The sequence below is a fragment of the Diceros bicornis genome, chromosome 15 (genome assembly GCF_020826845.1).
Source record: "Diceros bicornis minor isolate mBicDic1 chromosome 15, mDicBic1.mat.cur, whole genome shotgun sequence".
NCBI lineage: Eukaryota > Metazoa > Chordata > Mammalia > Perissodactyla > Rhinocerotidae > Diceros > Diceros bicornis.
The window spans coordinates 3,843,004-3,860,618 of NC_080754.1; the positions used below are offsets into that span (position 1 = coordinate 3,843,004).

A 17,615-nucleotide genomic window follows, 5' to 3' on the forward strand; every position below is an offset into this window, starting at 1 on the left:
GTTTTGACTTGCATTTCCGTAAAGATTAGTGATGCTGAGCATCTTTTCACATGCTCATTGGCCATTTGTATATCTTCTTTGGAGAAATATCTATTCAATTTCTTTGCTTATTTTTTAATCAGGTTGTTTTTTTGTTGCTGAGTTTTAGAAGTTCTCTACACAGTGTGAATATTAATCACTTATCAGATATAGGATTTCCAAGTATTTTCTCCCATTCCGTGGGTTGCCTTTTTACTCTCTGGATACTATCTTTTGATGCACAAAATTTTTTAATTTTCACAAAGTCCAATTTGTTTACTCTTTTGTTATCTGTGCATTTGCTTTCATATCCAAGAAATGACTGCTAAATCCAATGTTGTGAAGCTTTTGTCCTATGTTTTCTTCTAAAAGTTTTATTGTTTTAGGTCTTACATTTTGCTCCTTGATGCATTTTGTGTTAATTTTTGTATATGGTGTTAGGTAAGAGTCCAACTTCAATCTTTTGCATGTGGATATACAGTTTTCCCAGCACCTTTTGTTGAAATGTCTTTTTCCCAATGAATGGTCTTGGCACCCTTGTCAAAAACCATTTGTCCATATTTCTAAGGGTTTATTTCTGGGCTCTCTATTCTATGCCATTGGTCTATACATCTGTCTTTATGCCAGTATCACACTGTTTTGATTACTGTAGCTTTGTAGTAAGTTTTGATATCCAGAAGTGTGAATCTTCCAATTTTGTTGTTTTTCAAGATTGTTTTGGCTATTCAGGGCCCCCTGAGATTTCACATGAATTTTAGGATGAGTTTTTCTATTTCTGCAAAAAATGTCATTGGGATTTTGATAGGGACTGCATTGAATTTGTAGATTGCTTTGGGTAGTATTGACATTAACAATATTAAGTCTCCCAATCCATGAATGCGGGATGTGTTTCCATTTATTTATGTCTTAATTTCCTTCAGCAACGTTTTGTAGTTTTCATTGAACAAGTCTTTCACCTCCTTGGTTAAATTAATTTCTAAGTATTTTCTTTTTGATGCTGTTGTAAATAGGATTGTTCTTATAATTTCCTTTTCAGATTGTTCGTTGTTTGCGTATAGAAATGCAAATGATTTTTGTACGTTGACTTTGCATCCTGCTACTCTGCCGAATTCATTTACTAGTTCTAACAGCTTTTTTGTGGAGTCTTTAAGGTTTAGTTCTTTCTTGGTTTGGTAGAATTTACCAGTGAAGCCGTCAGGTCCAGGACTTTTCTTTGTTGGGAGATTTTTGATAACTGAATCAATCTCCTTGTTACAGGTCTGTTCAGATTTTCTATTTCTTTGTGATTGAGTCTTGGCAGGTTTTGTATTTCTAGGAATTTGTCCATTTCATGTAGGTTATCCAATTTTTTTTAGTGTACAATTGTGTATAGTACTCTTATAATCCTTTTTATTTCTGTGGAATTGGTAGTAATGTTCCCCCACTTTCATTTCTGACTTTAGTAATGTGAGTCTTCTCTTCTTTTCAGTCTATCCAGCTAAAGGTCTGTCATTTTTTTGATCTTCTTGAAGAACCAACTTTTGGTCTCATTAATTTTCTCTATGGTTTCCCTATTCTCAATTTCACTTATCTCTTCTTTAATCTTTATTGTTTAGTTTCTCCTGGTAGTTTTGGGTTTAGTTTGTTCTTCTTTTTCTAATTCCTTAAGTTGTTCAAGCTTATTTTTTGCTTTGATAGAATATCCAGTGTGAAGCAGAACATGGGAGAAATCTCTATCAAAAGCATACACAGAGCAAGTCTGCTATTATAGTGCAGCCAGATATAGCCTGTCTGTTGTAGTGGTGGTTTTTAATAAGTTTTTCTCAAAATATACTTTCCAAAATCCCCCCGTGGGTGCCAGCAGTGCTGCTGTGCCCCCACCACTGTTCTTCCTACCATGGTCATGGCAGTGACCTCTCGGCTCCTGACAGCTGCTCCTGTAGGGAGACTGGGAAGGGGGAGACCCCACTTGCAGCCATCGCCACCTGACCCACAGAGCAGGGACTCAGAAGATGACAACTCATCACGGCAGAGACGGCAGGCCTCAGTGACTCCTAACCTGCTGGACCCCACGTGGTAAAAACCCACGGCAGAGTGACATGCAGTGTCACCAGGACCACAATTCTTGCTTCCCACAGTGTTCACGTGGGCCACACAGGAGGCTGGTCTCAAGACAGATGGATACACGGGACAAGCCAGACAAGGGCTCCAGAGGAAAAAGCACAGAGCATGTGTTATGAGTTCTTACTTCCCGTGTCATTACCGACCGACTAGAAGAGATTTTACAGAAAAGTACAAACGGTCAGAAAAGAAGGGGAAGCCACTTCTCTGACAGAGCTGGGAGTTCAGGAGGCCTGGACACGACCCTCCTTCCACTGCTGCCACCTACAAGGGAGGGACTTCCCTCTGACAGACAGGGACGCGAAGCCAAGACACACCTGCCCGGTCCCAGTAAGGTAAGTCATAGGTGCCTTCAGTTTTTTTCTTTCTGGAAAAATACAGAAAAAAAAAGTTAGCAAATAGACTGAATTCATAGTAAGAAAGCTCTGGACCTGCAGGATAAACACTGAAGTTAATCATTAGTCAGGAGCCCGCGTTTCCCCTGCTGATCTACCCGGGGGGCCTCTATTTCATTTGACTTTCAAAGTCACCACTGCTGAGGCTCGTAAATTCTGGACTCTCGATAAATATTAAACTATCTCCTGAGACAGTTATCTTGTTACCCAACTACTTCCCACTCAAAAAGCGTAAAGGAATAAAAAAGGCTGAGTCTGTGGACAAAGAGACTGAACCAAACCAAAGACCCACCCTGACACGCGGGTCATTACGGGGAAACCGTGTCAGCTGTTTTGGTTTCAAATACAAATTTCACAAATCAGTCGATACACAAAGCCCACAGAACAAAAAAACCCCACATTTTTTTCGGCATTATTATGTTTTCCAACTTGCTTCTTTTCTTCTACAGTCCTCTGCCCCAGAGAAGTTTAAGTGTCACATGCACTTAATTGCACAGACTTAACTCCTCCAACCACCCAGGATAAGTCAAGGCTGTCACTAAGAGTGACAAGCGGTGGAGGGAGGAGACCAGGATTCTCAGGCCTGAGGCGAGCGCCACGTGTGCAGTGAAGGAGCGTCTCCCCAGTCTGCTCCTCAGAACCCCACATACCCCCCAGGGGACTCGCCCTCCCCTCCATGAAGAATTGCCGTGGACCAAGAGCCACGTACAAAGGGAAAAACAAGCACACGAAAGGACATTTTCTGATTCAAGAATGTACACCTAATTAAAGTGAATGCTTTGTGAGTTAAAGAGAAGGCAGAAGTTATTCTAGTGCATAAATGAGCACAAGCTGGGTACGTGATTTGCTCAAGATCATGAACATTGCTTTCTCAAAGAGCCCGAGGCCTGTGCTTTTCCTACTCGGAAACACTCTTCTCCAGCATAATACTGTTTTTATTACTGATGTTAAAAGCCTCCTCATTTTAAAGTCTGGCTGTACTGAAAATACAATATTTCATTATTTCAAAGTAAAGTATAATGTAAGATTTGTGGAAAAGATGGAGGGGCTGTAGCTGTTCATCAAGAACTGGAATGGAAAAGAAATAATAAATGCTGGCTTATTAATTAAGCTCTTTTCTCCTTGGAAGACTTCTAATAAAATACAAATAAAAGGAAATCAATGATCTTTTCTAAATGGCAGTCAGGTGCCCTGTGTGGCTGGGCAACACATTTACCCGTGTGAGGACTGGCCGACGGTCGTACCACGAAGGCTTTTACGTTCTGAGCCTCAGGTGGCAGAGCTTCAGGTCATTCACCTGCTGCTGAGAGGGGCTGGGGCAGTGCTGGCATGGGGTCAGGACTCAGCAGGTTGCAGCTGTCTTTATTAGGACTTTCCTCCCCTCGCTCTCCGCAGCCGGAGCCCCTCCTCCTCCAGGCTGGTCACGGAGCCAGGGGTCAGCCATCTCAACTGTACTGGCACAAGCCCCTTCAGTTCTGCGGCTCAGCCCTTCTGTCCTCCACAGGTGTGTATTCCACCCGCCTCGTGGGGTCTGTGTGTCCACAGGGTCCCTTAGACACCATCCCCAACTGCCCTCAGGACGCAGCCCTCCATCCCGGTCCTCACCACCCAGCCTGTGGTTCACCCACAGGGGATCCGACTCGCGGACTGACCGGCGGACTGCAGGTCCGGGGGCGCGGCAGTGGTTACAGCCCGGGCGCTGAAGCCTGGTCTGAAGCCCCCCTGCCAGTCCTGGCAGGTGACCCCGGGCAAGGGATTTATGCTCTGTCTCACTTTCTTCCTGCTTCATAGGTTGTTGTGAGGATTAAATGAGTTAAAACATGTAAAGCATCCAGAATAATGCCTAAAATCAGCACTTAATTTTCTATAAAAAGTCACTGTGGCTGTTCTCCTTGTCACGGTTGCTGCTGTCCAGCTCCCTGAAAGCCTAGTGACCGTCCTCCTGGACCCCCTAAAGCCCCTTTTGCCCTCTCCCCACCACCCTCACACTAACTTGGTCTCTGCTCAGACAGCCGCCCCCACACCACCAATCCGGGATCCACGTGCTCCTCCAGCTTCCTCCCATGGCCACTGTGTGGTCGGTACCACCCAATGGAACCCCTCCCATTCCGTAAACCCCGGTGTGTGGGGTTCTCCACTGGACTCCCACACACGGCTCAACACTTGGCACAGGGGAAGAGTGCAAATATTTGTTCAATGGCTGAACAAACGAAGTCATTCTCCTTCTCTAAACCTGTCCTTCCTGTTCTGTTATCTCAACTCCTGACATCTCTGCTGGTCTAACTGCACGAGCCAGAAGCTTCAGATCATCCTAGAACCCTCCTCTTCTCTTGCAGACGGCACCCCATCCACCCACCGGGAAACCTCTCCCTCCATCTCCCCCTTTGCTGGAGTCGCTGTGTTATGTTCCTGCACAGACTTAGACGGTTCCTCACTCATCTCGCTGCCTCTTCTGGTCTCTCTCCTATTTAATCCGCCCTCCAAAACTCCCGCCACTGTCTTCCTACGATCATCTAATAATTAACAGTTCTCGATGGTTTCCCCACCTACAGAATGAAACCTAAGTTACTCTCCCCCAGGAAGCCTTCCTGACCCAGGCCCAGCCCATGTCTCCATGCTTCAACCCTGTCCATCTGGGCCATTCTCCACCTTCCTCTCTCTAGCCAAATCCCACTCCTTCTTTAAGGGGAAACATGCCAAACTTGAGGATTACTCTTTCCTGAAGAAAAGATTTCAGGTAACTCCGATGTTCTCACATCTGTGTTTCCCAGCACTTCATAAATAACCATCCAGCCACGTTAGAGTCTCTTACTCTGTCAGTCAACCCTGCTAACCACACAGGAACTGTGCCTCACTCTTTCAGTAAACGTTACTAAGCACCTATCATGTGTCTTACTAATGTGCACATCTGTGTGTTAACGCAGAATTTGATACGATAAAGGCACTCAGTAACTGACTGTGGATCTGAACCTACTCATCTTTTATGGGAACGGAGGAGAAACCTGTGCGTTTTTATTCTAATGACTATCTTAATTTTCCCTCTCAAAGAGGTGAATTGTAGTGCATCTTCTGTATTTAGTTTCTGTTTCACATTTGGGTACATCCCCTCTGGGACCAGTTAGGTGAACTAACCTGTTCCTCCAATGCCAAGCGCACACGAGGATGAGGATGAGCGTGGTGAGGACCATGACCAACACGGGGACAAGTACTGCGGCCAAGGCGACATCTGAAATTTAAAAAAAAGAACATCCGCACCAAAGGCAGAAATCATGAGGTGAAGATTAACCGCGTCATCACTCAAAGCTTCTCTATCTCAAAAAGTACCATAGACATTATTTATGAAATGGACTGGGCCTGAGCCGGCAATTGCAGAAGCTTTCACAGACACATGGAAGTTCGTCACACTATTGCTCACCTTCGTATGTTTTTAAATCACCAAGACAAATTGAAAGACAAATGATAAACTGGGAAAATATTTTCTGCATTTGTGATAAAGGGTTAATATAATTAATACATTACAGAATTTATACGTCAAGAACAAACAACAGAAAAGTGAGCCGAGATGCATGAAATACATTATATTACACTAAAAACACAAGGAATGAGGGGGCCAGCCCCATGGCGTAGTGGTTAAGTCCAGCACCCTCCGCTTCGGTGGACTGTGGTTTGCAGGTGCGGATCCCGGGCGCAGGCCTACAGCACTTGTCAGCCATGCTGTGGTGGTGACCCACTTACAAAATAGAGGAGGACTGGCACAGATGTTAGCTCAGGGCTAATCTTCCTCAAGCAATAAAAAGTGGAAGATTGGCAACAGGTATTAGCTCAGGGTGAATCTTCCCCAGCAAAAAAAAAAATCCACAGGGAATGAAATACATTATATTACATTAAAAACACAAGTGACCATTAAATGTGTTCATCTCACTAGTAATCAGAGAAACAGAAGTTAAAACAAGAATAACAGGCTATTTTTGCTTAGCAAATTGGCAGATATTTAAAAGATGTATAAAATCCTATTTTTGCAATATGTATAAAAACCTATTACTTGGCAATCCCATATGTAGAATTTATTCAAAAATCAATATGACATTTAAAGCTGTATCTTTAAGGATGTTTGCTTCTGTATCTGCAGAAGAGTGCAAAACTGTGATGACCCAAATGCCCAACAATGAAAGGGAATAAGTAAATCATGGTATCCTCCTTGTAGTAAAACATCGTCCAGCAACTGGAAGTGATGTTGTAACATGATGGGAAAATATTGATAGTTATGGGAGGTAACCATGTAGTGTCAGGTATAGAAAACCCAGGACTGCAAATGTGTCTGAGCAGAGCAGAAACCACCACAGCGCTGGAGCCTGAGGGACGTGTAGATCACCAAATCCCCTCTCTCACTCCATAGATAAGGATCCCGGGCCCAGATACAGAAAGTGGTCTGCATAAGGTCATTTGTGACATTTAGTTTCTTTCTTCACTCGTCAACCCCCTCCCCCTGGCGACGAGGATGAGCCACGAGCATTTGCTGGTATCTCCCGGAGGCTGAGTGCCAGTCACTGTGATGGAACTGAGCACAGCACCTGACTGCCTCCTGATAGCTATGTCTCCAGAAGAGAGGGAGAGGCTGACGTCAGGAGAGGGGCAGATCATCAGTGACATGTGGCCCAAGAAGCTGGATGGATGGAATGAGGGCACAGTCTGGGTGAAGGGTTTGAAACATATGGCGCATGTTTCCCACAGCTACCGCTGAGAACAGACAGAAGAGCTAACCAGGGGAACAGAAAGCCAGCTGGCAGGTGCTGAGGGCCCGCTGAGGGAGGGTCTGAAGCACAGGGGCACAGGTCTGACCCTGACATGACATGCTCCAGCATGGCTCTCAGCCTGGACGTAAAAATGGAGGAGGAAGTGCATAAAACAGAAATCGTGACTCAGCCTAGAAAGCACCAAGAACTCAGAGAAGTGTGCTTAATCCCTAAAGTCTGTGACCCTGGAGAGAGAACAACTGGGTTCAGATGGATACAGTTCGATTTAATCAGAGGCATTAAAACATCTGTTTAGGTTCGAAAAATAATAAGTATAGACACCACCGTCCCAGAGGAAAGGAGGCCAGGGCTCTTCCACTGAAAAAGACCCGCATGTTCTCTGTTACTCTTTCCAAGCTTACAGGGATCCTAGTTCTGGAGAAAATGCTATAAGGATACTTTCAGTCTTGAGACCATGAGATGCCATGATCAGATTTTAAGATGAGCGACAGTTTTAAATGACTGCTCGTCCTTCCAGGCATGTGGTCTGGGATTCTGCCCACAGACAGGCCTTCTGCAGCCTGGGGAGGGCTCTGCGTGGGGCGCAGTGGCCTCTCGCCCCTGGGAACACCTGCTTCTCGCCAGCCCTTCCTGAAGCAGGAGAGAGAAATCGGTCTGTCTGGAAACACTTCAGAAGACAGGGAAGAAACTGACATGTGGGAAGCTGGAGAAAGTTACCTGCATCCAGGCAGATTTTCAGAAAATGAGAATGATTACAGTTCTATGTGGGACAAGTTTCTCTGCTTTCCCTTTTCTGCACTGTCCTGAAAATGAGTCGGCTTTTTTTTATCTGCCAACACTGAAACTACTTCCTCTATGACACTGATGCTTTTTTTCCTGAATTCAACTGAAGTTTTGTTTTTTAACAACTAGTAAAATCAAAGTACTACTATGTTTTGTATATGTTAACATCTTATTTATCATTAATAACAAAATCTGAAAGTAAATTCTACTAATACAATTATATTTATAATCTGAAAAAATAATAATTGGAAACTATTTAAAGAGACCAAAGTTTTCTTATGAATATGTTAATAGAGTATTTTTTTAAAAGTATTACTTTTCACCAAAACAACTGTTTTTTTTGCCTGATCCCTTTTTGCTACCAAGTTCCCTATCCAGCAAATTAATATATAAGCAGAAAAACAGTTTGTTTCTCATTATGGTTTTAGTTATTTTTAGAAATATTGCTCAGCCTGAGACTCCACAGGTTTAGCTGTAGAGGAAAAACACTGCGAGAGAAGGCCTGGGGTTCAGCGGCCATCTCTGAAGATTTAAGGACAAGTCCACATGGCCCCAGAGAGCAGAACTGAGACAAGACAGCCAGTTTTTTCCCTAAGGAAGAAAATCAAATTTTTTGCTATGCTTAAAAAACACAGTTACAGGAAACGAAACTAAGGGTTTAAAGGCTGGAAACGTTCCTGAAAACTTAAGTTAAAAACAAAGTAAACCTCCACTGTGTAGCAGATGCTCTCGGTCCCGCCCACCTTTGGTCACGTGTGGGGTCACGGTGGTGTTCCTGACGTCAGGGGCTGTGGTCGTCTGCTCCGTCTGCGCAGGGAGTTCATGGCTGCTGCGAGGTTGTAGCGGCTGAGTAAATTTGGGGGCATGACCTTGAAAAAGGTTTTAAAAACTCTTTATTCTTTTATCCACACCAACTTGATTAAAATCAAGTTATTTTATAGTGCTTTTAATATATTTATGGCAAATTATGCCACAAATCCAGGAATATCAAATTCTCACATTTGAAGCAGGCATACCTTTGGCTATTTTTGGAGGGGCTGTAGTGTTTTTGAGGTCATTGTTGTTCCGAGGAGGTGGAGGTTGCGTAAGTTTTGGAGGACGACCTTAAAAAATGGTTTAGAGAAGTTTACACGTTTTGCTTATAAAAATCAGAGTTAAAAACAGTAATTTTAAATGTCTAACATTTCCTAGAGTACTTAATTCTGCATAGTAGTTTTAAATCTCAGAGATAAATATGTCAGAAAGATAAACATACTCTGCATTAAATGCACAAATATACTAGGAGTTCTTAGTTTTTAAATAATTAAATTGTCTAAACATAATCTTCTTAGGAAAGAGACTAATGGGGAGGTGGATGATGTTGAACACCAAAGCACAGAAGTGTCATCACTATTTGATATACAACTCGTTCAATCCATCTAATAAATATTCACGGAGGGCCCATGTGTGTCAGGGGCTACAGTAGTTCCCGGGGAGACAACAGTACACAAAGTATTAAATATTAAATAAGATGGAAGGAAGTTCTTCCCACTTTTAATTTATTCAAAGTAAAAGGCATCTAGACCGAGGTGACTGTTACAGTCATCAGTGCTTCCATGACACAAGTATGACACAGCAGAGGAGCTGTCAGAGATCACTAAGACAGAGACTAGATCTGGAAAGAATCTCACTACATTATGTCATCAGCGATGCTCTCTTTTTACTTGTAATTTTGGAACTCATTGTGATGTCTAACTTTTTTGTGTGTGTGTGTGAGGAAGATCGGCCCTGAGCTAACATCCATGCTAATCCTCCTCTTTTTGCTGAGGAAGACCGGCTCTGAGCTAACATCCACTGCCAATCCTCCTTCTTTTTTTTCCCCAAAGCCCCAGTAGATAGTTGTATGTCATAGTTGCATATTCTTCTAGTTGCTGTATGTGGGACGCGGCCTCAGCATGGCCAAACAAGCGGTGCGTGGGTGCGCGCCCGGGATGCGAACCTGGGCCGCCAGTAGCAGAGCTCGAGCACTTAACCGCTAAGCCATGGGGCCAGCCCTGATGTCTAACTTTTTAATAGGATAACTATTTCTTTTAAAAATCCTTTTAAGAAGATATTGTATTTAGAGGTTAAACACACATTATTATTAACAATGTTCTCTGAGAACAGCAAGTCATTTTTAGTTAATCCAGTGAAAACAACGTGTCTTGAAGATGCTGTTGCTTTACCTTTAGGAATAAACTGACATCCAAGCAGCTCCATTTTCATGGCAATTTTCTGCTGCCACTGGGTAGGATTCACTCTGATAAAACGTGCGATAATCGGTGGCAAGAAGTTATTCCGCACATCCTGGTGATAATCTCTGTTTCCTTGAAATATCTTTAAAAAACAACAAACAATTGGTACTTTACATCAGCAGAGGTCAGGGCTACACCACTCCACTGAAATAGGACTCGTGTTTGCTCTGGGCCTTAAGTGAGATCTGCAAAGTACGACAGTGAGAACTACCTTCTAAGAAATAAATGAATCATAACTTGGAAAAACCATTAAGAAGCTGCACATTCTTCATCAAAAATATATAAAAGGAAAATACTGAATATGAAAATGATTTTAAGATGATTTAAACCTAACCAGAGGGCTAACTTGGCAATTTGGGAAGAGGGTTTCAATTGTACTGAGACAGTGCATGGTATTAATAAGTTAGTAACTCTGGTCCTGTAGAATACCAAGTATTTAAATATATTAATTTTACTTTCAAAGTAAAGCATAATTGAACATCTGAGGGCTTAGAGGAAATGCTTTACTGTGTACTTTCGTAATTTCTCTCATAAACAGACTGAAAGAGAACGTACACTAATGAACTCAGACACATATCGCCACCTACTGGAAAAACTACATAAACACAGTTTCCACTTTAGCCCTTTTCATTTCTTGTTGCTCTTGCAACCAGAAAAGTGATACTGTTCCCTGCCTAATTGAATAACCTAACTAAACAGCAACAAATGCATTACATGAATAATCCTTAGGTAAAAATATGATTTCAAGTGACTATCTCATTCCCTCGACTATTTCAAACAAATGAGGAAAGTATCTTACACTGGAACAGCTCCTAATTATTTGCCAAGCATTTTCATATCATTAACTCAGATGCTCTTCGTGACAACACTACGAAATAGGCAGAACCCAGAAGACGGCAGCTCAGGGGACATAAGCGGCCTGCATAGCCAGCCAATGACAGGGCAGTGATATGAAACCCGTGTCTGCTGACTTAAGCACACGGCTCCTCTAAGCTCAAAAGAGCCCTCCTCGGGGCCGGCCCCGTGGCTTAGTGGTTGAGTGCTCGCGCTCCACTACTGGTGGCCTGGGTTTGGATCCCAGGCGCGCACTGATGCACTGCTTGTCCGGCCATGCTGAGGCCGCGTCCCACATACAGCAACTAGAAGGACGTGCAACTATGATGTACAACTGTCTACTGGGGCTTTGGGGAGAAAAAGGGAAAAAAAGGAGGAAGATTGGCAATAGATGTTAGCTCAGGGCCGGTCTTCCTCAGCAAAAAGAGGAGGATTAGCATGGATGTTAGCCCAGGGCTGATCTTCCTCCCAAAAAAAGAATAAGTAAATAAATAAATATCTAAAAAAAAAAAAAAAGAGCCCTCCTCATTCCTTTAGGTCAAACCACCTAGGTCCTTTCTAAGGACCATGAATGAGGAGACACCTGCCTAAAGGCAAAGGGGTTTGCTTTTTATCAGTTAAGTGAGAGCAAGTAAATGCTTAACTCCTCAATCAAGTCATTTCCTAATATTATAGCTATTTTCTTCCTGGCTAATTCACATGGCATTGGATTATAAACTCCTGAGATGTGTTAATATCCCTCATTTTCTAAGAGGTTTGTTTTGAAGTTACAATAATCTCCAAACTAGTAAGCTTCCACTATCTCCTCAGATATTACTCTGAAATAAAACGAAGGCAATTATGCAAATAATAATTGGAACAAACAGGAACAATAACTAAACATCATTTTAGGATATAAAAACTATCCTTGAGATCTTACTCCATATTGCAGTCTCATTTTTATAAAAAACTTAACCAAGAAAGATTTTATAAAAACTAAGTAAAAAAGATTTGCTACATTTAACCTGTGAGCATTGATTACGAACTCCTGTGTTTAGGGAGGTTTTCAAGTGTCATGAGGGTAAAGTGGAAGTTGAAGTTCCCACTCTCAAGGAACCTGAATTTTATTGGGTATTACCACACACAAATATGGCATATTATTAAAAAGCAATATACCATGAAAACAAGTTGTATATACATTCCCATTTTCTGAAAGCAAAACCGAAGGCTGTCTTGGTCTGTACATATGTGCTCATGCATGTGTGCAGGCTGGGAAAGGGCGTGAGGTGACTATGCCAGTTACCCCTGCGTTGGGGGTAGATGAGGGAGCAGACAGGATAACGTGTGAGGCGAAAGACTGTTATTTCATGTAATTCACTTGGAGGACTTCCACTTCTATCCATGGTAGACTAACAGGGACTGGATTTACCCTTCTCCTAGGACACTGAAAAATCGGATAAATGTATGAACCAATGGTTTCCAGACACTGGACAACGGGCAGCACAGGGCGATAGTCCCTGGAGAGGGGAAACAAATGAGGTGAGCCCCTCCAGTGCCCGGGACTGTCTGGAGAGCCCCTGGGCTCTCCTAGACTTGAGGAGACAGCTCAGAGACTGAGAGGCCAAGGCAGCTAGAATTTGCAGGGCAGGGTGCAGGAGAGAAGGGACTGCATGGAGAGAGAGACTTCTAGGGTTGTAGGTGTTTCCTCTTGAATCTGCCGCTGCTCATATGGAAACTACCTGTGGACGGGAGAAGAACCATGGAAAGGAGCCAGGACCACAATTCTCAGAGCCGCACAGGGCACAGCTTACCCGGCCAACAGATCGAGAAGCTGCGTAACACAGGGTCAGCGGGGCAAGTACTCAGAACAGCACTATCTCAGCAGACAGAAAATCACAACTGAAGGCCACTCAGGTCCTGCCTAGCAAAGCGAGAAGGCAAGCCTTGAAAAGATCAAATGATCCCCAAGTAACTCAGCTGCATCCCAGAATAAAGCTCAAAAATATTAAAGGAGGAATAATAAAAAAGAAATCCAGCACCAAACAACATAAAGTTCACAATGTCTGGCAACCAAATAGAAACTCCCAGGCATGTAAAATATGACCCATAATACCAGTCAACAGAAAAATACCCAGATGTGACACATTAAGAGGTGGAATTAGTTAGATAAGGGCATTAAAAGAGGTTTTATACACTCCACATGTTTTAGAGGTAAAGAAAAGCATGAGCATGTTCAAGAGAGACACAGAAAAAATTTTTAAAGCCCAAAACGGAAAATCTAGAAGTAAAAGTACAATATTGGAGATAAAAATACCCTGGACAGGCTTAACAGCAGATTAGACATTGCAGAAGAATAGATTAGTTAACTTGAAGACAAAACAATAGAAATTTTCTAAACTAGAACACAGAGAAAGATTAAAAAAAAAAAAAAAGACCAGAGCATCTGTGAACTGTGAGACATCTTCAAGAGTCACAATATCCATGTAATTAGAATTAAGGAGGTGATATATCTGAAGAAAAAGGGTCCAACAGTTTTCCAAATTTGATGCACATTATAACCCACAGATCCAAGAAGTTCAAAGAAGCCCAAGCAGAAAAGACATGAAGACAACCACACAAAGGCACATCATAATCAAACTGTAAAAAGAGAATCTTAAAAGTAGCCAAGGAAACAAAAGGCACATTACATATTGAGGAGCAAAGAAAAGAATGACAGCAGAATTTTCACTGAAAACAATGCCAACCAGAAATCAACAGACCAGCATGTTTAAAGTATTGAAAGAAAAAACTGTCAACCTAGAATTCTATACCCAGTGAAATTATCTTTCAAAAATGAAGCAAAAAGTCTTTTTTCACAAATATTATTCAATGTTAGATGTTTTTATAATATAAGCATAGATAATTTTTATAATTTCAAAAAATTAACTATGTTCCACAAGTATAACAAATATTATGCACATAAACATGGATGTGCTAAGATTAAAGTGGTCAAGTCTGGGGTGTTAAGTAGAAGACAGGTATGAGACAACACTGCTCTATGCTTCAGTGGTGGGGGCTCCCTAAGGATGAGGCCCAGGTGGTACCAGGCAGAAGAGAGGAAGGCAGGCCTGGTGAGGCAGCAGAAGAGTTTAGACCCACATGAAAGATGAGAAGGGAGCCCCTGGAGGCTTCGGGACAGAGATGAGAAAAGTGGTAACTGAAGCTATATTAGCAAATCACACATATGACAGAGAACTGATAGTGTTGTACCATTGAAACAAAACCCATAGGGAAGTTTTATTGAACAAATGTGTTCATAATTCCAGTTCTAGATGAGAGGCATCTGCCTGCTGTGGGGACAGGGCCCCCCAGTTACAAGACCCTTGTGGTGGATCAGGGGCCAGGATCCCTCGTGAAGGCAGTACACACCTAGATGACAGCACCCTCTGCCTCCCCTCCACCCGTCATCTGATCTGGCACATTCTAGCATCATCGTGTTTTGCTAACTAAAACAACAATTTCGTAACTACTACAGAAGTTAAGAAAATTCTTCAGGTAGGAAAAATAGAAGTTTTCCAAGACCAAGTTGGTGAGGTGACCTTGAAATGACCTTCAAATCTAGACTATCCTATAATTTAATGCATTTATGTCTTTAGCTCTTTTGTTTCCCCTGCCTACAGAGTAGAAATCTGGGAATAAATTAGGCTCTCCATCATTCTGTGGGTCGTTAAGAAAAGCTTTTTAAAGATAAGAAATTAAAGTTCCTTTTTAGAATTTCTTAATAAAGTATCTGAACAACCGAGTTCAAAATGTAGTGGAAAAAAATCAGGAAAGTACTTATCCTTACATCATCAAAAGGGACACAGACACACTGAGAATTTCCTAACCATGCCTAGAAGGGTAAAGCCAATAACTAACATTACTAAAATAACTAGAAGAGGGCAGAGCAAGACCAAACGATACTTAACTTTTACATCACTTACACAGGACAGCTTCTGTGACTTTTAGCAAAGTCCCATTTTTTTAAGTGTTTTTCAAAATACCTTGTTAATCATTTTACCTTATCCTGCTCGACACCAGGCTCTCTGTACACAGTCCATCTCTGCCCGTCATCACTGTAGAGAATTCTGTAGGCCGACACGTAGTAATTATGCTCCACCATGGTGGAGCCGGTCGTTACAATGCCTGAGGAGGGAGAGTCGCTTTCATTAGCACACACGGTCTGAGGTCTGATCCTTGGAGTCTGTTCAGCACTGCAGCATACACACCTAAGATGCACCGTGCCAGCATTCTTGCCTATGGCACGTTTCCATATCTAAGTGCAAGGTCTCCTCACAATGGTAACTAGATCCTTGGCTTTGTCTCCTGTAGAGACAGGGAAGAAGGATGGGCGCACATAGGAAAGGGCTATTCTACCCTGGCAGCCTGTGTTTACGTCATTGTAAAATACATTTCACCTACCGAGTAAGAATGACTTCGTGGGAACGAACAGATGGAAGATGATTATTTTCAGTACCAAAGCAAAATAAATCTAAGAAAACCAATCCCAACCAATTATTCTGACCATTTGCTAAGTTGCTCTAAATAATTAAATTTATACTCAGCACATGTAGAATATTTTTATAGCACTTAAAGTGGATCCCTGAACATAAATGTCTTTTAATGACTGTGAGAGACGGTTACTTCACAAGTCTCAAGATCCCTTACTGAAACACTACCTTGAAAGAATCTTATCGCAATGAAAGAAGAACACTAATAAGAATTAAATACCAACTCCTCTCCTCTGTCATGCTTTTCATAAAAGCGTCTTCAGTAATAATAACACCAATAAAGAAAACAAAGCCATATAATGAAATTTCCAGTGACCCAATTTTCCATAAAAATCTTAGATGCCACCAGGTTCCCGAACAGAATCCGTGTCAGGAGTTGCTCTAGAAGGCCGTTTCTCTCACCTGTTATCTTCTTCTCCTTGTTCAGGTCTACTTGTAACCACTGATACTCGTCAGTGGCAAACGCAGCCCATGGAGGGCCGGGCTTCTTCAGCCGGGCCTTTTCGGGCTTCCAGCTGTTCTCCTGGCCTGTGTGGTCAGTCCACTCCAGCACAGATGATGCTGTTATCTGCGGATCGGCAATCACGCCAGACTCCATCCCCAGCGTTCCATAACACCCTGAAACAAAGGAAGTTGTTTGGTTTCCAACTATAAATTCAAAATCTGTATAAACTTGCTCATTGCAAACTTTCTATCGTACCTTTAATTAGCATACACTCTGCTAATAACACACTGTAACAGAGAAATTTCAAAACCAGGCACAGGTTTCTCGGGTCTACACCTTTGTGTGATGTCTGGAAATGTACATATTTATTCACAAGCAATAGCGGTTAGTTTAACGGAGATGCGTGACCCTCTCCCAGCCCAGGCTCCTCCCTCACCTCCTCCAGGTGTCTGCTCACATGCCACCTTCTCCGTGACGCTGCCCTGACCCCACCAGTCCCTCCTGCATTGCCAAGCCTTCTTGCTCTGTTTTCTACATCTTCTATAAGACTATAAGCAATAATTGACCTATTCACTGTTTACTGTCAATCTTACTACCGGAATGTAAGCCCCAAAGAGCAGGACTTGGTGTGTTCTGCTCACTGCTGCCTCACTAGCACCAGACGCAGCCTGGGAGATGAGATGAGGCACCCAGTGAACACGTTCTGTCGAATGAATTCACTTCTTCTACAGACAAGTTCAAAAATCGCCTTTTCAAAGAAACTTTCCTTGCTTATGGGACCATTTCCCTATTTAAGCAAAACCTCCAGTTGGTTTCATTCATTGTGTTATTAAATACTCATCTGACCTCACAGTGTTGTTGTGACAATGAAATGAGAAAGGGCACCAACAGCCGCTGGCACAGGGCCTGACACACAGTGCTCCATAAACTGTAATAAGTTATAAAGTCCATGAAAGGCTTACCACTGGTCTTAAATGTAAAAAGGCTGGTAGACAAGTGTCCCCTGAAAGAGAGAAAGGCTTTTTGGTGACACTCACATAACACATGGCTTCCCCATATTTATCTCAGTAAAACTTTTTCTCTTGTTTTTATTTTACTGTATAAAGAAGTAAGAAAATTCTCTGCCTACCTATTAGACAACTGATACTGTTCCTAGCAAAAAAGGTCTCATTTCTTTTTTTTTTTAAATTTTTTGTTTATTGCAGTAACATTGGTTTATAACATTGTATAAATTTCAGGTGTACATCATTATACTTCTATTCCTGCATAGATTACATCATGTTCACCACCCAAATACTAATTACAACCCATCACCACATACATGTGCCGAATTATCCCTTTCGCCCTCCTCCCTCCCCCCTTCCCCTCTGGTAACTACCAATCCAATCTCTGTCTCTATGTGTTTGTTTGTTGTTGTTATTATCTACTACGTAATGAAGGAAATCATACGGTATTTGACCTTCTCCCTCTGACTTATTTCACTTTGCATACTACCCTCAATGTCC

General features: G+C 42.3%; 1 protein-coding gene across 1 annotated transcript in view; it reads right to left on the reverse strand.

The window, feature by feature from the left end:
• DCBLD2 (discoidin, CUB and LCCL domain containing 2) overlaps positions 1–17,615 on the reverse strand; it is a 79,182-nt gene that overhangs the window by 5,496 nt on the left and 56,071 nt on the right. Inside the window, exons 7-14 of the mRNA XM_058555664.1 lie at positions 17,073–17,113; positions 16,068–16,283; positions 15,176–15,300; positions 10,255–10,405; positions 9,067–9,153; positions 8,794–8,919; positions 5,646–5,739; positions 2,436–2,485 (exon numbers count right to left, since the gene is read on the reverse strand). Of these exons, the coding sequence (XP_058411647.1) occupies positions 2,436–2,485; positions 5,646–5,739; positions 8,794–8,919; positions 9,067–9,153; positions 10,255–10,405; positions 15,176–15,300; positions 16,068–16,283; positions 17,073–17,113 (890 nt within the window). The remainder of the gene's footprint in view (positions 1–2,435; positions 2,486–5,645; positions 5,740–8,793; positions 8,920–9,066; positions 9,154–10,254; positions 10,406–15,175; positions 15,301–16,067; positions 16,284–17,072; positions 17,114–17,615) is intronic.